Here is a 20,698-nt window from a genome sequence, read left to right as displayed (position 1 = left end):
GCAAGCAAGGGGAAAGGAAGAATAAAGCGGGTGAAGGGGTGATCACAGACCCAGCAGACCATTACTCAAGAGGGATGATAATAAATACGTGTGAATGAAATTTGAACTACTTAGGCATGAGTTTTTATCTCCTCTTAATCACCAGCTAGCACGCGCAGCCTAGACATAACTAGCTGGGATTAACCAGTGTTAAGCTACATGCAGGCAGGAGGTCAGGCTAAGGTGAAGCTGCTTGTGGATATTATGTAATATTGTTGCTGTTTTTTTCCTCATATAATAAACATATTGCGGTGTGGTCTGGCAGAAACCCAGATGTGAGTTACAAAGAACAATTCTGAAACAGAGTTTTTGTGGCTTTCCTTCTCCTACACTTCCATTATACACTTTGCCAGGCTCTGAGGTGCCTTCAACAGGAGCTGGGCAGCTTGCTTCCATTGCCCCAGGTGTGGAAGTGAGTGAAGACCAGCAAGTTTTCCTTCAAAAATTTACATGTCCTTGTTTTCTAGCCAGTTTTCTGATTTTCTCCTTCGTATTCTGGTGTGCCTCTTGGTTTACACTTTCACTGACACATCTTAAGGCTTCCACTTAAAGAATTGTAGTTCTACAATTCTTTGGCCTTGAGCTTTGTGCAGTAGCAGTAATTGTCAGTTCCTGCCTGTGTCTAAACATGCCATCTTTACCCCTTTCAAACCAAGGTGACGTTTCATTTCAGTACAGCAGTTCAACTCCTTCCCTGTCAGCAAAGCACCTTGCTCTGACTTTAGGACTTAAGTTTGTTCTCATTTGTGAAATTTGTTCTCAAGTCACTGTTGGAATGGCTCATTTTGACAAAAACAGATGTCATGCAGCAGGCATTTCCCCCCTAATTGAATGTAAATACCTCATTAGACGTTCTTAATAGTATAGGAGCACACCTCCTGAATCGCATCGTGTAGTGGAACAGGAAAGCATCGCAGAGCCTGGCAGAGTGAGTCCTTGTGGTTGCAGGAGATGAGGAGCCCTGCACCATTTTTGTGCCTCAGTCACCCACTTGAACTTTGGAGCCAGCAAGCTCTGCCTTTGAGAAAATTGAGGCGACTCTCGTCTCAGTCCCGTAGCTTAAGTATTTCACGGCTGTCCTCCCAAGAAGCTTGATCGCCGATAAGTAAAATGTCAGCCATTAGAATGTGGCGGGAGGGCTATAACTCAGCCCCTGTGGGGTATCAGCCTTTCTGGAGGTGGTGTGATACTCTGTCGGGAGAACACAAAGTACAGACAGATTGGTCGTGCTGGCGATTCCTGATGTGACTTTTATACCCGGTGACTTTCCCGATTGCTTTACAATTGATGTGTTGTCATGGCTCCCATAGGATGCTCTCTGCTGTGCCTGATGATTTAACGTTTCAGATGAGCATTAAACTGTTTAATTCTCTTTGTAATGCTTGATTCTGGGGGAGAGATTGAGATGCATAACCTTACCTCTAGATTTCTAAAGTTCGCAAGAAAATAAGTTACTACAGGGAATATTTTATGGAAAGAAGGAAGTTATAAGTCAGATTTCCAGCAGATGTTTGAGGCTTCTGCAGAAACTAATAATAGAGATTCTTTTTTTTTTTTTTTTTTTTTGTTTTGTTTTAAACCTCGCTGAGAACCGCGTGTGTCCTACTTTCTAATTTGATAGTAATCCAAATACACAGTGGAATTTCTTGGAAATTGAAACTTCAAGGTGTCCTCTTTATTGCCTGTTATCTCAGGCAAGAGTATCGGAAGACCACCTAAGTGTTTAACACTGCTCTGCCGCAGTCGAGGTTGTAAAAGAAACAGTGGTCTTAACAGGAGACCAGAGAAGTCCATGAAATTGTGCCCTATTACAAGTGTATTATTTCTTTTTCTCCTCTTGCTTACAGAGAACTCCATCTGTTAGACCGGTTTTAATGTGCGGTAGATGAGAGTCCTGCTGATGTCCTGAGGAGGAATCTGTCTCAAGTTGACTGGTGTTTTGTGTTGCTCCTTCAAAGTCTTAGAAAGCGGATACGTTCACAGTTGCTTTTCTCTAGAGAGTTTTTCTTTGTGCAAAAAAGATTTGCTTCTCCTCTGCCTTAGACATTGTGTGTATATTGGACTGAGTGAGAGCAGACTAGATGTACGAAAGGAAATTATGCTGCTCACCTCCTTCCAGGTGATGGTATTGCTTGTCATTTCTCTCAGCGATGCCAGGTTGTTGGTGGGGAAAAAAGAAACATTCAAAGACTAAGAATTACTCCGAATTTAATTTGTCTAGTCTCTTCCAGTGCCTCCTTTATTTCCCACAGCTCTGTTATAGCCTTACTGGAGATGAAGAGCCATATGCCTACACGTATCAGATTTAAGCGTTTATTTCAGACAATGAGCCAAAATACTATTTCTGATCTGTTGCTGTCGTTGTTACTGCTATGAAGGAGGCAGATACAATTAATAGCATATGAATCTTTACATACCAGTAGCAGTGCTAACATAGTTAGTGGTGGAGCATCTGGTGCCCTCCTTGAGAACATAAAACCTCGTTTTTTTACTCTGTTCAACACAGTCAGTTGTTTAAAAGCAGTGCCTAGGGGTTTTCTAGCATAGAGAACAATGGTGAAATCCTGAGCTAACACAGCACTACAGCTTTTGATCCCACAGAAGTCTCAAGCTTGATGTCAGGGGTATGTGTGCTCTCCTGAAGGCTGCTTTCTGGTGGTACTGATGAGTGTTTGGTCTTCAGACTTCAAGGACTAGGAGACAGGAAGGTAAAACAGAGCTTCCCCAGGAAGTGCTCCTTCGACACCCCCAAGGCTCCGGGCTTGTGATTCTGCATCCTTTGCTTCCTATTACATTTATAACCATGTCTAGATGCTTCTTTTTCCTTACTTTCAATAAGAAGAGCTGCTCAGTGACTGTTCAGCTGAAGTACTCACTCTCAGTGCTTAGGGACATAATTCCCTAATAGAGTTTTCTGTCCTGATGGAGGGCTAGGACGCTATTGGCTGTCCTCATCCACGTTACGCAGAAACCCCCACATCCATCCATCACCCACTGAAGCTCCTCAGCTCAGAGGAAGAGAGGAGGTAGAGGAGGGGTAGGAACCTTTTAAAAATAAAATTGAATCATTGCACCTCCCTGAAATGAGAAAGTGGTGAGCTGATGTCTGAGTAGTGAATATTGATCAGGAAATATGGAAAAGCTTTCCCTGAGGCATCCTACTTATCTCTCTGAAATAAATGGAAGAATGCTCAGGTTTAAAGTATTTACAATCCACAGATAATGCAAATAATAAACCATGGAAAAGCCCTTCCTGTGTTACACATGAACTACAGGAGCAACTAGACACCCTAACACAAATCTGAAGCCCTGCACTGTTTCGAGGCTCCTCTGCCTTTATTAGAAGATGGGGGCAGCAGCACTTAGGTAAAAGATGCTTTTCTGCCTCTTTTGGAAAAAGCATTTGGGCACGTTCTCCCTCTTCTTCAGACCTCCCCCCTTAAAATAAAGGAGGCATCTCTGAAATCCTTCAACAGAAAGTATCAGCCGAACAGCTTCAGTACAACAGAGGTTGGACTGTGCTTTTCAGAAGGAAAGAAAAGGTGAAATACCACTATTTATTGATTTTTATTTAAAACCTTAACTGAAGGCCAGATTTAGATGGTAATTCATAATGGACTGTCATGTAGCATCGTGTCAGGCATCTTATTATAATATCTGCATTGTGCCGTTTTATTTCCAAATCATTCAAATAGTGCCTTTTTTTCTTACCAACACGCAGGTACTTCATGAAGAAACGACAATACCAGGAACCGATTTGAAGTTATCATACTTAAGCTCCAGGGCTGCAGGATATAAATCTGTTCTGAAGATCACAATGACCCAATCTGTGATACCATTTAACTTAATGAAGGTTCATCTTATGGTGGCGGTGGTGGGGAGACTTTTCCAGAAATGGTTCCCTGCGTCTCCAAATCTGGCTTACACTTTTATTTGGGATAAAACCGATGCATACAACCAGAGAGTCTATGGATTATCTGAAGCTGTCGGTATGTGTGCCAAAAGGAGGGGGTTTTATTTGGTTTTTCTGTTTGGTTTTTTTTTCATTTTTTCTGTTCTACTGAGAATAGAGAGCCATACTTTCCCCATACACAGTAGTATTCTGACATAATGCACAAAATGGATTTCTCCTCTACCTGTTCTCATCTACTTCCTTTAATAAATAAAATTACTTTAATAAGCCAGGATTACTTTTTAAAGTATTTTGGAATCCCGTTCTGTATTTTCAGTATGTCTCTAACAAAGCCATGGGGATTCTTGGGTAGCCTGGGAGAGCAGCAGAATGCACATAGTTCAGGGAGTTCCATTCCCTAAAGTAGTCACCTGAGCAAGTTTCTGTATTTAATGGGGAAACGTACTGTTTTTTTCAGTGTCTGTGGGCTATGAATATGAGTCCTGCTTGGATCTGACTCTCTGGGAGAAGAGGACTGCCATTTTGCAGGGTTACGAGCTGGATGCCTCTAACATGGGTGGCTGGACACTGGATAAGCATCATGTATTGGACGTTCAGAATGGTAAGGAGTTAGGTTTCTCTTTGTGCCAGTTTCAATGCTTACCTGCCCTGCACGCTAGGCACCTCATTCCCTTTGTTTAAAAAAAAAAAAAAAAAAAAAAAGAGGGAAATTATGGGTTGTTTTGCATCTGATAAATGCTGTGAGCTTTACAGTGCATGTCATGCTTATTACTTCTGCAAATACTTATGCATTAATAATAGCATCTAACAGAAACAGTGTCACTCTGCGTTGGATATGTTCACCAATAAAAAACCCAAGCTGCAATTGTTATTAAAAATGTAGTGATGCTAAGGAAACGCTGCTTCTCAAGCGATGATAAGTTTCAGCATTGCTGTTGGCATTCATCGGCTGTATGGTAGCAGTATTTTGAACAACATTTCCACTTTCATTTCTCACAGTGAGTGAAAATAAAGTGGAGGTAGCGGGCATTCCTGCCAAACCAAGAGCTCTTTACTCCCAGGGCAAAGTCCCTCATTTATAACAGCAGTTTTTCCCTACTGCTCATGATATCCCCAGCCACAGCGTGGCTGCTGGTGGGAGCTGTTAGCACACGGGTACTGTCTGTTCCAGAGGATGAGCAGCCATTTCCACTGTCTTCCCATGTAAACTCTTCCAGGAGGTACATCCTCTCTGGGGCTCTGTGGTCAGCCTGATGCCCAGCAAGTGACAAATGACACTTCCTACAGGCAGTGAGAGCCTGTGTGCCCCTTGCTGTCAGAGCAGAACACGGTTGCTAGCAAGCGAGTTCTCCTTCCTCTCAGCAGGACACGTTTCTAGGGACCGTGCCATGGCACCAAGGTCAGTTGGTCCCATGTGCAGCTCTCTGGTGGCTGCCATGCTGAGTAAACCTCAACTGAACGCTGCACAGGAGGGGATTGGGAACAATTTGGCTGAAAGAGAGGTGAAGAGGGCAAAGTTGCATGGCTCAAGGTGGGAGTTGGTTGCACTGTACTTTTATGGCAAGGAGGAGCCCGGAATTCTTTCAGGGGTGAGAATCACATCTGTGGTACCCGGTGTCCCTCGGAGGTTTCCTGCAGTGCCTCCCCTTATTTTGTGAGATGTGCTTCACCTAAATCATCACCTAAAGCATTGCTTCTGGCTCATAAGGCAAGCAAGGTAACCAAATACAGGGAAGGGTGACATTGTAGTGTCATTGTACCTAATTTAAAAATGAGGTGAGGAAGAGTGCAAATTCCTGAAAGGTAATCCACATGAAAATGTAAAGAGCTACAATTATAAATACATACATATGACTGATTCGGTTCACAAGCCAAATCAATGGCAGCTTTAAATTATGTTCAAGAGTACGTATGACAAGTAATGACTTATCAGAGTGAGGTGTGTTTAATTGAATAAACGAAGTGGAGAGTTGCAATGACAAGGCAGGTGAGCTGGAGAAATTAATTCAGAAGGGAGTGCAGACACTGTTTGCACGGACATCCCCAGCTCCTGCAGTAAATAGTCTAATGTGCATCTCTTAGTCTGTGATAATAGAGGAGAAATGTGAAGGACCCATTTTTCAAGGTAATGACAGAATAAATCAGGTGCAATACTGCACTGTGCTGACTTGTAGAATTCCTCTGATGAAAATTATAGAACTCAGCTATTTCAGGCAAAATTATGGTTCCATGATTGTCATAAATGATGTAATCATAGGAGAGCGGATTTCGTATACTACTAATGCATTCTGGCTTTGACTATTCATGAAAAATACATTCTCCTTCTTTGAGTTAGATTACTTATTTAGATTACTTGTCATTAAGTTTCCATAAACCATTTTCATTCTTCCCAATTTTATCATGTTTATTGCTCTTACGTGTATAATCTCCCAAATTTTATAACATTATCAAGTAGTGAGGCCACCTAAAACATTTAAAGAGGCAAAGTATTCTTTCCACATATCTATCAGTACGAAGAGTTCAGTTTTGGGGTGGGGACTGAAAGAGGAATCCATCTTCAATTTCCTCAATGCATCTCAAAGAGGACTGTGTTCCCCAGCCCCAAACTGCCTTTGGAACTGTACAGACAACCAGTACAATGTGCATCACTGTGAAGTACAAGGTGACATGAGGCTTACATGGATCATACCATGGACAGACATATTGTGACTCAGGAGCGCCACCTTGATAGATGACCGTCGGTAGGCTGCACTGTGGTGGATTCATTGACATCTTCAATACTGAGGGTTCCGGCAACATTTTAATATGCTATAAAATGACTGAAGATGTAACATAACACGTGCATTTTTCTTCTCAATTTCCTATGGAGGCATAAGGAAGAAAAATACTGCTGAAACATCACTTTGTCTTTACGAAATTACTGTTCCTTTCATGCCTCAAAGCAGAATTAAGTTTAAGAGGCAGGTTGGCCTGGCACCACATTTTTTTGTTGTTGTTGTTTTTTGACATTTTTAATAACTGCCTGTAGCTGCAGACATGGGACTGAGGCAGACATTGTTGCCAGAGGTACATTTTCATTGTGAGCTGAGTAAGGAGCTTTTTATAGTGTAAGATACAACTTTTTTGAAGTACTTCTTTAATTAGTATTTCCAGTTTGCAGCAGTAATCAAGTTTAGATGACATTGACATCACAGTTATAGGTAGCTATAGTAGCAAATACTTTTTTTCTTTTTTATAATCCATACAGGGGTGAAATTTCAGTCAATTCAGGAGAATTCCAAAATGGAAACATTTAAAATAGTTTTTGCTACTTTCAACAGAGAGGATATTTTAATGCTTTCTGTGCGTTTTAGTGTATTTGTCACTTGATCACAACTATAAATGTCTTAATAAAAAGTCCTCTTACTTGTAGTGAGAAAAAATATGGTGCTAAACAAGTAAAAGTCCTTTAAAGTGAATCAAACCAAGAAAAGGAAGCATTCAGAATGTCTGTGTGCCAATTAATGTATATACATGCACAGTTTTAACAAACTACTTTCAATTTTGTGTTTTTTGCATTACCTGCCAGGAATCCTCTACAAAGGAAATGGTGAAAATCAGTTTATATCTCAGCAACCCCCCATTGTCAGCAGCATTATGGGCAATGGAAGAAGACGCAGCATCTCCTGCCCTAGTTGTAATGGTCAAGCTGATGGTAATAAATTACTGGCTCCAGTTGCCTTAGCTTGTGGGATTGATGGCAGTCTTTACGTGGGGGATTTCAACTATGTTCGACGGATATTTCCATCTGGAAATGTAACTAGTGTTCTCGAGCTAAGGTAAGTTTTTCTCACATCTTGGACCTTGAGAATTGTGAATTACTGCTGCACATAGTATGTTTGTAACACATTTCTGGCACTGCGTAAGTCAGAGTTTCCAAATGGTTGTGGAAACAACAGGAAGTCAATTAAAAAGATTTCAGTACCTTTGACATAGTATTTAAAACTGAAGTAAAAAAAAAAAAAATACCATGGTAAAATATCTGAACTCTACACATCCAAACAGTGAGAATTTAATCTACTCAGAGTAATTATTCTGTGGATTTGAAGGGTTAACCTGCATAGTCGGGGTGAGCGGACCGCTTCACTAATGACAGATTTAAATGTTGCCTTCTTTTCCTCTCTTAACATCCTTTCTGAGTATTTTTCTAATAATGTTTTTCTGTTCTTTTTTACTTGCTCCCACCAAGAAATAAAGATTTTAGACATAGGTAAGCATTTCTTAAAGAAGATTTATATTTTTCTAACTGTTCCTTTTTCTTTTTTAACAAATGAATGCATATAATGGACTAGTCATTTCTAAGATGTATTATTAGAAAGGAGGAGTATTTTTCAAAAATAATGAGTTCATATGTTTTAGTTATGTCAGCCGTCAGGCGGTATCGTCCTCTCGGATACGAGCTCCTATTTTCTCATCACTCTCTGTCCTCAGTCAGGCTTCTCTCTGTGCTGTATGTGCCCTCCTTTCTCGCGTGCTCCTATCTTCTCACTCCCGTTCCTTGCTGGCACTTCTGTTGATCCTACCAAAGCTCATTCATTAATCGGATCCCCCAAACCTGATGAGAAAGGCATATAACTACTAGAATTATGCAAGTATGAAGTGAGTTCATTTCATTGACCCTCCAATGCTGAGACTTTTTGGGCTCAGTTTTAACAGACTTTTTCTTTAAATTTGAACTTTTCTTAGTAGTGAAAGCTGAAATTGTCATATAATAGGACAATTCCAGGAGTTCTGATGTTAAAGTACACCAGGATTTACAAGATTTGTCATAGACAGAAGGTTCGGTGAATTGGAAGGTTTGTAGTACAGCATCCCTCCATTGTGGCGTAGGTGCAGTAGTGGCAAGAACAGATGCACGAGGGTGCATGCTTAGAAGTGCTTTACCACAGCAGCTGTGATGGAAAAGTGGGCAAAACCAAAGTCATGCTGAAATCTTGTTGGATATGTGAAGCCCTGCATGACTTTGTAACAGAACTGCTAAGTACCGGGCTCAGCAGCCCTGTAGGGCCTCTCCTTTTTTTGCTGCCTACCCTTTTCCTTCCTTGTTTTTAAGCAAAGGGCACCATACCTCAGTTATCCTTTAGCCTTTTTAAATTCACTTTGCTCTGGGCACAGTCATTCATGAAGAAGAGGTTTGTGTTTAAGAAATTGTTTCAAACAGATGAGGCAAAAATTTCCACGACTAAATACGGCATTTGCACCAGTGCTAATAATGAGAACTGGGAGGTGACGCATAGTCTGGCCGGTTTGAAGTTATTTGCCAGGTGTGACTTGGGGGCAGTTTCTTTTCTTTAGTGATTTTAAGTTCTCATTATTAAGTTTAATTTGCATTTGATACTTGACTTTTAAAAGAAATACATCCCTCGTGAGATCGCAGGCTGTGATTGCAGCTGGATAAGACGCTGTCTTGACAAATGCACGGAATGCAAAGTAATATACAAAATGGGAATTTGGCAAGGTGGAGGTTGGTCTCTGCTCCCAGGTAACAGTGATAGGATGAGAGGAAACAGTCACCATCCCTGGAGGTGTTCAAGAAACATGGAGAGGTGGCACTGAGGGACGTGGTCAGTGAGCAGTATTGGTGGTAGGTGGACAGTTGGGCTGGAGATCTTAGAGGGCTTTTCCAACCGCAGTGATTCTGCGATTCAGTGACTTTAAATGCTGACTGGGAGCTGCTACTACTCACCTGCAGGCACCATACTGCATGTGGGCTACGATGCCTCTCCCACCTCACGGCGCCCGTGCTCTAAGTTAGGAAGAGAGTGCAGGTGAGATTATCCCCCGGTGTATCGGTGACCTCACATTTTTTCAGTCTGAAAGCTGAGCTGGTGTCTTTATACACACTGCTGCCTCTGTGTGATTAATGCTATAGGCATTCACTGAAGAGGTAATTTTTAGAAGGACTTTGAAGACAGGAAGGTCACTTGCCGGCTATGGCAGTGTCCCAGAGAGTCCTTAGGGAGACAGAAGAAAGTTCAGTAGGGCCTGAAAACAGCTTTGAGTTTAGAAGGCACACAGTGAAAGGGAGGGTATGGTTCAGGAAGAGTGTTTTTATGAAGCACTGCATGGAGAGTAATGGAGGTGATCTGAGGGTTTGAAAGAACAGCAGAAGCAAGGTAAGGCAATGGGAAACAGATCATTATGCCAGCTAAACTGTAGGCAGTACTTAAAAGTGTGTTTTTGTAAAATTTAAATTTCGTATTAAGAAAACCAACAACAGGTCTGGGAAAATATGGGAAGTTGGTTGTGGAAGGGGCCTGAGCTGTGCATGCGCTTGTGAGTGTGTGCTTTAAATCATTGCCACTGTTATAAAGTGCAGCTAGAGCCAGTTAATTTGTTGTTATTTGTATTTATTGGACTCCACGTGGACATGTAGCTGCGTAGTGGTCAGAGCTCCTTGCAGTGAGAAAGTGGTGTCGAGTGAGTCGAGACATTACCAACTGCATTTTATTTCTTGGTTTTTGATTATGCAGAGCATTAACATTATTTTAACATTATTTCAAGCTACAATGGAGTAGAGTAATCTCCGTACAGCTTTCCAGGTGTTGGATGCTTAACCCTGTAGTACTATTTGATGCACACAGTGTGCACATGTGTTTTCTGGTTGGGAAGCATGGTTTTCACTGGTCAGGTACCCAGTTCCTAAGATCGTGCCCTGCCCTGGAGAATTAGTGGTCAATTCCTTCCTCAGCTTTTAACTTTCCCTTGGAAAGAAAGTTGAGGTTAAGGCTGCTGTCTTGTCTCAGAAGGGAACCATAAGGCATCTACTTACGGCACATTGGAGGGTTTACATTGATTTAACAATAGCACCCTATTCAGTTGCAAAACTTGGGGGTAGTTGGAGTTTTTTTGGATAAACTGAGAAAATACCCTTGAATGATCAGCTGTATATTTTTCTTATGAGTATACACTAATGACTACTAAGTCGATCCTGCATGATCATGATATGAGTTCATCCTGCATCTGAATAACTGCATTGTTTCAGTTGGAATTAATTAAAACGTGGAAATGTCTTCATACTTACAAAGAGAGCAGCTTTAAAAACTCCTTTTAGATAGAAATGATTGTCAGATGTAAATTACTGATTGATTTGATGACTCTTTATTCCAACAGCTGAAAAACACAATTCAGACAATGCCAATGGAGGTGAAGAAAAATACTTTAATTTAGATTTTAGTGGCATAAGAGAGGACTTTCTTTTAAATTACAATGAAATAAAATGTAATTGCACACTCCACGTTCTGCAGCGTGCTTGTATTTGAAATGTCTGCAAAGTTTCTGGAAGACCAAAGTAATCGTACAAATGGGTGTAATTTAATTTGCAGCCTATGGAGGTATAAATAATCCGTACACTACACAGTGATCGTATAAATGATCTCTGCATAAATGAAGGTTCAGAAAACACCTTTAAGCTATTTGGTACGTTGGCAGGAACGGGTTTCTAGCAGACAGAAATTGGATGTAAGGCCACACTTAATCGCTTTCAGACATGCTGTATAACATCCAGCTCTGTAGCAGGGCTTTTTAAGAGGTGCTAATCACTGCGTATTTGATTTCATTAGTCTGCTTCACTTGACTTCTTCCTTCTGAACCAGTGTGTTAAAAGCCTTAAAACCAAAGCAAATCCTATTTATGCAACACATTTTTCTGTGTTTTTGTAATTGGATAGCTATAAAAATCTGTCCCTGCTAAAAGACATAATTTGTTCACAAGTTGTTCCTGTTGGTCTTTCATTGCGTTTTCCAAGTGGCAGTACATAAAAATGTGTTACATTAGCACAGTTATGTATTTACAAAACGGGAAGCAGGGCGTTCTGAGAACAGATGTTTGGATATCACCAGGACAGGGAGATGTGTTTCTGCAGCGCTTTTGCAAACATCAGAAGTGGAACTGACTGTTCTGACACTGATTCAATCCATTAGGAGAGCATCTGAAATTACCTCCTGTGTTTACATGACCTTATTTCAGTTCTTCGTGCCGTAAATTAGGTCAGGAATCCTAACTGCGGTGGGTTAAGTTTCTACATCATAATATATCAACCCAAAAGGTACTCTCCAGGGTAGGCTTTTTCACCAGCAGGGGAGAAAAGGCAGTAATTCTCAATTATGCGGCACCAGTGGAGAGGCAAAATGTACATTTCTGGGAAAATGGTTAGCAATATATGTTTTCACTGTAATAAAGACCGAGTTGGCATAGTGGTTTTGTGCCAACGTGTACGGTTATGTGAAATACAGCTCTGTGTTAAGGAGGACGGAAAAGCTGCGCTTGGTGTTCTGGTGGAGAGGATGACATTTCCTAATGTGTTAAATCATGCGTATCACGTCTCTGAAGGCAGCGGATTAAACAAATACTTATGAAGGATGTCTTATCTTTCGCCTGTGAACTAATAATATGAACTCTGCCTTATCTGTTTATGAATTATATAAACCGTGCACCCCAGCAGCCTTATATAAATTATAATAAAACAGATACGTTGATAAGAGCACAAAGTGCACACTAGGGTTGGGGTCATGCTGCAAAGTTTGAAACTGACTCACGGTTTTAAGCATGCAGAAATCTGGGGAGTTTTAAGGCTCCACTGTCTGGACACGGCCTGTTGCAGCAATGGGAGCTGTCTGTAGTTGCAGAGTGCAGGACGGTCCTCTGAGCATCACAGACAAAATTGCATGTCTGTCCCAAAAGGATGAGGAGCGTAGGCTGGACTGCCTATGACATGAGGAGGAAGGGAGAGCCAAGAAGGGCTTTGCGCCATGACCTGTGCTGAGTAAGCCCAGAGAGCCAGCATGGGTTTTAACTGTTTATGAGTTAGTACGCACTGCATATGAACTGAGGCCTTTTCTTCATGGTGTGACATCAATGCACTTAATCACAGCATGTGCAATGTGTAATTCCTTTTTACAGCAACAACCCAGCTCACAGATACTACCTCGCTACTGACCCCGTGACAGGAGATTTGTATGTTTCTGACACAAACACGCGCAGGATCTACCGGCCCAGGTCACTTGCGGGTGCCAAAGACCTGACAAAGAACGCGGAGGTGGTCGGAGGGACGGGGGAGCAGTGCCTGCCCTTTGATGAAGCACGGTGTGGTGATGGGGGCAAGGCGGTCGAGGCAACTCTCATGAGCCCTAAAGGTAAATAGGAAGGGCGCGGTCAAGCTTAATGCAGCAGCTGATTCAAAAACGTGGTTTCGAATAATTTCTTCCAATGGGAAAGACCACTGAGGAATAGAGGTGCCAGAGAGCCAGGTTGATTTTATAGTCAATATTTGCCTTTCATGATTACTGAACGTTTTGAAATGCTCATTTAGATTATGTGTTTGGCAAGCAGTGGTAAAGTTTTAAAATCAGTGTTGCATGTGGTGCCACTTAGCGGGTTTTCCAGGTTACCTTACATGCTCTCCAATGAACAGCAGGCACAGTCAGCACTATAGATTTCATAGTGAACATTGCTTTGTTACGCAGGGTGAGTTTATGAGTTGGTTTACTACCCGTTGCCTAAGAGCATCTTTTCTGCCCTAAATTTTCACTCTGTACACCCCACTTAGGCCCTTTGTTACTGATATTTTAACAGCTGGTGTAATAACCTGATTTTTATTCTCTTCACTGAAGGAATAGCAATTGACAAGAATGGGTTAATCTACTTTGTTGATGGGACCATGATCAGAAAAGTGGATCAAAATGGAATAATATCCACGTTGCTTGGCTCCAATGATCTGACCTCAGCACGACCTCTGACCTGTGATACCAGCATGCACATCAGCCAGGTACGTGGGAACTCATTTGGAGAGCTGAGCTGGGGCTGCAGGTGCAATGCAGCTTTCTTCCACCTTAAAATAAAACTGTGAAGTGTATAACAATTCGGGAGCGGTATTTGTGGAGAAAGAAACCTGTTCCAAGGGCATGAGTCGCAGCATGTTCTCTTAGCTATAATGCTGCTGTATTCAATTTTCTGCCCATAAAGTTCAGTTTAGTTTAGAACAGCAAAACCATCAGCAGGAAGCATTAAGTCTAGTAGTAAATACTGAAAGAATGGCAGATATGTTACAATTCCATTGGCACGTTGATGTTTTCTCAATTACTAGCATCCTTAGCCCACTAGAGTGAATGAGATAATGTGTACAATAGAGTATTTATTTATTTTTTTGTCTCAACAAGTTTATGTAGGTAAGAAGGGATGTCACTACTGCTGTGTTTAAAAATGGAGTACAGTACCGTGTTTCAGTCTGGAAGGCAGTAAGTTGTGTTTGCTATGCAAGAATAAAAAATGAGTGCTGCCTATGAAGACCAGCCTTTGATATCTATCTCTATTTTTATTTATGCATTGCTGATACAGAAAAGTGTAACATTTATTGGAGGGGAAATTTGACCTATGTTACAGTTCCAACACTGCTGTTCTTTCAATAAAATAGCTATCCTGACATCCTTCCCCTTGCTCACTTGAAAATCTTTCATTTGCTGCATGTATTTTCATATAAGAATTCTCATCTGCATTGCTTACAGCAAATGAAAAATACCTTCATGGCATTATCTTAAGCTGAAGGTGAATTTGTTTCATTTCATCCACACTGGTTAACTGTAATGAACCACTTCTCTCTGTTAAGGTTCGTCTGGAATGGCCAACAGATTTGGCCATCAACCCCATGGATAACTCCATTTACGTTCTGGACAACAACGTCGTTTTGCAGATCACTGAAAACCGCCAGGTGCGCATTGCTGCGGGGAGGCCCATGCACTGCCAGGTTCCTGGAGTGGAGTACACGGTGGGCAAGCACGCGGTGCAGACCACGCTGGAGTCAGCAACTGCCATTGCTGTGTCTTACAGTGGGGTACTGTACATTACAGAGACGGACGAGAAAAAGATTAACAGGATAAGGCAGGTTACAACCGATGGAGAGATTTCATTAGTTGCTGGAATACCTTCAGAGTGTGACTGCAAAAACGATGTCAACTGCGACTGTTACCAGAGTGGAGATGGCTATGCTAAAGATGCCAAACTTAATGCCCCCTCCTCCTTAGCTGTGTCTCCAGACGGCACACTGTATATTGCTGATCTGGGAAACATCAGGATACGGGCTGTGTCAAAGAACAGACCCTTATTGAATTCAGTGAACTTTTATGAAGTTGCTTCTCCAACCGATCAAGAGCTTTATATCTTCGATGTCAATGGTACTCACCAGTACACTGTGAGTTTAGTCACCGGAGACTACCTGTACAACTTTAGCTACAGTAATGACAATGATATTACCTCAGTCACGGACAGCAATGGGAACACTCTGCGTATCAGACGGGATCCCAACCGGATGCCGGTGAGAGTGGTCTCCCCTGATAACCAAGTCATTTGGCTGACGATAGGCACAAATGGATGTTTGAAAAGCATGACTGCACAAGGACAGGAGCTGGTTTTATTTACCTACCATGGCAACAGTGGACTTCTGGCAACTAAAAGCGATGAGACGGGATGGACCACTTTTTTTGAGTAAGTACATAAAACGAATTCCAGAGCTTGATAGTTGTGTTGAGCCCTACAGCACCTCTGCAATACTGCTGGGGACTGGAGAGGTAACTGTAATGATAATGCTTGGTAACAAAAAACACAGGGAGACACTTTTAGTTTCCCAGCCTGTCTACATCTGTCTTACTCTAAGGATTGGGTCTGCATAATTTTAAATTCATTATCTCCAATTTCAGTTTTATACATTAGAATAATTGTGAGACAACATCTCAGTCTTGTCAACAAAGCTGTAATTCAGACAACCATGATTCTGTAGATTTGCATCAGGAACTGAATTTCCATCCCTTTAGCTCATTAGATTGACACTGTTCTGCAGCAAATACTGACAAGAAATCTGCTTCACTGCCGAGTATTTTTTCTTCAATTTTCTTAAAGCAGCAGCACGCAGAAAAAACTGGGTGGAGGCTTTTATTTTTGCAGTTGTGAAAGGTTGCGTTTCATTGAGCAGCAAATATCTGAGAAATGTGAGCCCTGGGGGGAAGTGTCATTCCTGTAGGAAAAAAGGAGGACACAGAGACCACCAGCAACGTGTGGTATGCGCATGCAAACATAACAGTGAGAAATACTAGACTTGTTATTTTACCAGCCCTGGAAAAATCTCTTGCGTTAAATGTTTTGCCCCATGTGACAGTCATTAAGACACCGATGCCTGTTTGCAAGAGCCAGATTAGCAAAAAGTCTTACAGAATCCTCAGATGTATCAAAAGAGGAAGGTCGTGACAACGTATAGATAGAGTGGTAGAACCTGACAGCTCAGATATCAGCTTTATAGGCAGCTTCATCCTACAATGAATCATCTACCATCAAATACACCCAGCAAAACAAAAATGCAGCTTAAAATACAATCTATTTCAGAAAAGATATAAAACTAACTTTTTAATTTTCAATCATCTGTCAATTGGAAAAGACACGTTTACTTAAATCACTTGCAAGACAGATGCTAAGATTGGGTAAAAATGTGCCCATGAAGATGCAGACTTAGTATCATAAGTAAAAGTGTTTGAGGGCCCTCCATTGAAGTACTTGGGATTACAAAGGGCATCATGAAAATCCTTTTTTTTTTTTTTCCCCCTTCTTTTCTTCTATCTTTTAGATGAAATGCAGTAGCAACTGCTGCCAAGGTCAGGGCCTAAAAAAAGCTTTCAATTCAACACGCATGATAAAGAAAATAAAGTGCTGGTGTCAGGCAGTGGCAGCAAAGCCAAACATCTGTGTTCTGAGATAACTTCACATTTCTGTCAGTGTGCATTTGGCTGAGGCAGTGCGCGGGAAGGCTCTGAGCACCTGTATCTACTCTCCAACCTTTACATGTGCCCATCAGAGACATGAGAGCAGCAGGTGCTGCTTCACCGCATATTGTGTCCTGAAGTGGAGACACGGCTAGAAATGCTGATCCCTACCAGAGACAGCAGGTGGAATGGCATCGCTGCCAGTTTTAAGGTATTCTTACAGTAATCTGTAAATTGGCAGGGCTTGGGGAGTGGGCACGTTACCAAAGCATTAGCTCACGCCTGTAATATTTAATGGTGCATTTGTGCATCGCTGTGCATCTTTTTAGGTCCTGGCAGGAGGATACAAGCACAGCAAGGATACACGGAGGAATGAGAAGCTGTTCAGTGGGGAGGGTGCATGTTCTGTCCTGCAGGTTAGCTGTGCCCTACACGCTCAGAGACCAAAGCACAGCTTCGGCTGGGCTGTGAATACTCTTCCATTTCCACAGAGTACATCCAGTGTTTAACTGTGACACACAAAAACCACCTGTTTTCAGTATGCGAGCTGGGAAAGGCAGGCGGTGTGGGGATAGTGAAGTCCCTTACTGAAATTAAGGCATCTGTTGGGATACAGCAGGCACTTCGGATCATGCTGCTGTGCATACTGGATAATTGAGGAGCCAGAGTTTTAATCAGGGCAGTAATTTCTCACTATGATGCGTGTGGGTTTTGTGTGCCAACCATAGTGCACTGCTGATGGCCCTTGAATGTACCTTAATGGCATCAGCAAGATGGCAAAAGGGGTAGACTTTATGTTCACTAGTAAATGTTTTATAGGTCTGTATTTTTCATCACAGGAAGAACTTAGGGTACTGCGTGTCACGAAATACATAGTTATTTACTGAGTCTCTTAATAGCCATCTTTCACGTCTGATCTGCTTTCATTCAGACTTCCTAGTCGCTGTTAAGTCCATCCAGCTGGCTTATGCTGAGCCCAAAGGGCAGACCGTTCCCCTCAGAAAGTATTGGTATCATTTCCAAGCTGCTGCTTATGTACTTCCTAAACACCCCAGACCAGAGTCTCACTGGAAGACTCAAGCCAAAATAATTACGGCAAGAGCTAAGCAGTTCCACTCACTGCAAATCTGTGGCTTTATGAGGCTTTTGCAGAAGTAAAGATATTAATTTCTTCCCCATATCTGTGGCGAATTACTGTTCTGTTTAATTGCAACAAGGAAAATAGAGATTAGACACTTGGAAAAACTTGTTGGTGAAGGCAGAGGAGCCCTGGGGCGGACAGAAGTGACCCCTTACCCTGTGCAGGCTGTCCTTAAGAGCAGATTAGACATCTTTGAGGACTAACTTAGGAAGAACAGATCCTGCCTTGGGGTAGGGGCTGCACCATCTGACCTCTCAAGGTCCCTCGCAGTCATGTTTTCTGTGATGCTCCATACAAGTTAATACCAAAAATAAAAAATTGTGCTGATTATGTAAAGCTACAGGGAATAAGTGAAAAAAAAAAAAAGCACCGAGTTATTTTTCTTGCCAGAGCAGCACTCTTGAAAACATCCATCGGGCATCACAGCTGCTTTTTTGTTTTTTGGGTTCGTTTTGTGGTGGATTTTTTTTTGACATAAAATCCCCATGCACTAAATTTGTGTCTGTGTACTTCCCTCTTGAAGAAAAAGCAGATATAAACAAGACCGTTCTGACATCTCTTATTCTAGGATCAGCAAACGTTGTTTTGACTTTGCTTTTCAGCGCTGATGATTTGTAATAGTAAATCTGACTTCAGCGGCCCTTCCAGAGCCTTCTGCAACCACTGCCAAAATGGAAACTAGGCTCATTGCATCACGGCTTGCATTGGGGTGACACAGGGCACTTGTGCGCGTGCATCTCAGTCCCAGCTTTTGCATATTCATGGAGGTAGGCAGCGTGGGCTAAAACGTATGCAGCTGAACACTTCTCTGCTGAATAAAATGAACTCCTGGTAAAACTGTAAGGTTTCCCTAGGATGCCTGGCTAGGAATAAGAAATTAGGAAAAGAAATCTTTCTGTCTTTCTTATTCTATTTTAGTAACAGCAAAATATTTCAGTTTCATTGCTGGATACATTTTCTTTCAATATAGGAGTTTATGTATTTTATATATTTTATTCACTCTATATTATTACTCAGCCTCTCAGAATATTTTGAGGAGGCAACAAAGTTTATATTCCATGGTGGATTTAGACTTCCTTCCAACTCAGAGGCAAAACCTCTCAACTGTCAGAACTTCCAATGGAACAGAGATGGCATTTTTTAGCTCTCACTGTGGCTCGGCTGTTTCACCATTTGGTGGTCCTGCACCTGTTGGAATGGCAGAAGCGGAGTAAAAATATTGCATTTCTTGTGATAAAAAAATCAGTCTTCAGAGCCAATTCGGTAATAGTTTTGCCAACTCCTCTCTTGTGCAACCGTGCTGTACAACTGCAGCATGGATTCAGCCGAGTTCTCACTGATGTAGGAGTAGATTTAAGACAACTCTTTAATTTTTTTTTTATTTTTTTTTTTTAGAACAACTTTTTAGTGAAAAGAAAAAAATCTTGGAAGAAAAACGCTCCATCGCCAGAATTGGCAATCACTTCCTTGGCACACATTAAAACATCTTCTCGTGATTTTTTGTTAGGGTTTCTTTCTCCCCCCACAGACTAAGTCACACTAATATCAGATCCAGAAGAATTTTTTTTTTCACTTGATCTGGACATTCAATAATGCAGGTTTTATTTTATTTAGTCTCCACTTTGCCTAAGGGAAGGACTGACACAGCGGCAATCTTTGTATTTCTATTTTATGTGCTCTTTTAAATGAAAATTGCAAGCACTTGTAATCAGAAGTGAATTGCCAAAGGGCCCTGTGGTGCCTCTAGCAGGAGGCAAACCCGCAGCCTGCACTCCTGGTCTCCTCAAATGCCCTGCCGTGCCAGCTCTGGCCAGCCAGGCTTTCAGTTCAGCTGAAAATGCTTTAAAACCCCACTACTAACGGAGTGGTTGGTGATGCTTAATAGGGCAAATTATTGCAGAACAGGGATGTTAGACGAAAGTCTGCACTGCCGAGGCTGTGGCGTTTGTCCCCCTGGTGTGCCTGGCCCTCAGGTATCTCTCCACTAAGGATGGTTTGGGACAAATCAAGATGACTGGAGCCACGGATGCAGTTGCAGAGGTGAACCGATCGATCAGTCCCAGAGACAGTAGATGCTGCAGTTCCAGGCATTTGCATTTTTTCTGACTTGTGCCTGGTGCCTCCATTTCCCTGGAAGGTGCAGGCTGTATGGGATCACCTTCGGCGTTCTCTCAGCCCTGTAGTTAATCTGAGATAACTTCGCTCCCTACACAGTGTGTTATTTCCAGTAGCTGCTGATCATTATCTCCTTCCTGTGTTCTCCCTGTTTGCATCACTCTCCTTTTGGGAGCAATGTCAGCAGGCAATAAATATCTGATCCACACTAAGACGCCTCCTCCTCTTCCCTGCAATTTCACCCCCTTTCATCCGTGTTTCTTTTTACCTCCCCAGCCCTTCCCTTCCTACTAGGTTTCCGTATGTCCCTGTTTTGTATCTTGCTCCTTCCCGTGTCTCCTGTCATTTTTCTAAGGCGTGTTTGGCTTCCCTGCCTCCTTCTTTCCCAGAGGTGCTTTTCTTCTCAATCCCCTCCTGTAACTCTTGACAGTCCATCCAATCCTTCCCCGGGCACTTCATGCCCTGAGCTCATTTGTCTTCTCATTCCTCTCCTCCCTCTCTCGCTCAATTCTTGTCTCCAAGGGAATGCAACAGAAATCAAAGAGAGTGACATTAGCAGGCAGAGCTCTTACAAGTTTACTTTGCTCCCACAGTTAAATTAATGAGCTTTCCAGCCATTCTGGAAAGGTGATGAAATTGTGCAGAATGTGAAATTATCCTTACGATAATTTAACAGAGTAGAGAGAATTGCAGGTGAAATCTATTTCC

The 20,698-nt window shown here is 42.0% G+C and overlaps 1 protein-coding gene across 21 annotated transcripts in view; it reads left to right on the top strand.

Annotated features, from left to right (window-relative positions):
• The window catches only part of TENM3 (teneurin transmembrane protein 3), a 1,287,844-nt gene that overhangs the window by 1,237,931 nt on the left and 29,215 nt on the right, over nt 1-20,698 (top strand). For 20 of the 21 annotated variants that reach the window (XM_046940097.1, XM_046940098.1, XM_046940100.1 and 17 more), the window contains 7 exons: nt 3,761-4,028; nt 4,410-4,553; nt 7,521-7,770; nt 8,181-8,201; nt 12,893-13,125; nt 13,603-13,757; nt 14,595-15,469. In XM_046940097.1, coding sequence (XP_046796053.1) covers nt 3,761-4,028; nt 4,410-4,553; nt 7,521-7,770; nt 8,181-8,201; nt 12,893-13,125; nt 13,603-13,757; nt 14,595-15,469 — 1,946 coding nt within the window. The remainder of the gene's footprint in view (nt 1-3,760; nt 4,029-4,409; nt 4,554-7,520; nt 7,771-8,180; nt 8,202-12,892; nt 13,126-13,602; nt 13,758-14,594; nt 15,470-20,698) is intronic. The other variant, XM_046940107.1, reaches the window with a different exon arrangement.

The sequence above is a fragment of the Gallus gallus genome, chromosome 4 (genome assembly GCF_016699485.2).
Source record: "Gallus gallus isolate bGalGal1 chromosome 4, bGalGal1.mat.broiler.GRCg7b, whole genome shotgun sequence".
Classification (NCBI taxonomy): domain Eukaryota; kingdom Metazoa; phylum Chordata; class Aves; order Galliformes; family Phasianidae; genus Gallus; species Gallus gallus.
The sequence above is the reverse complement of the archived record's forward strand: the minus strand, read 5'-3'. Positions and strand labels throughout refer to the sequence as shown.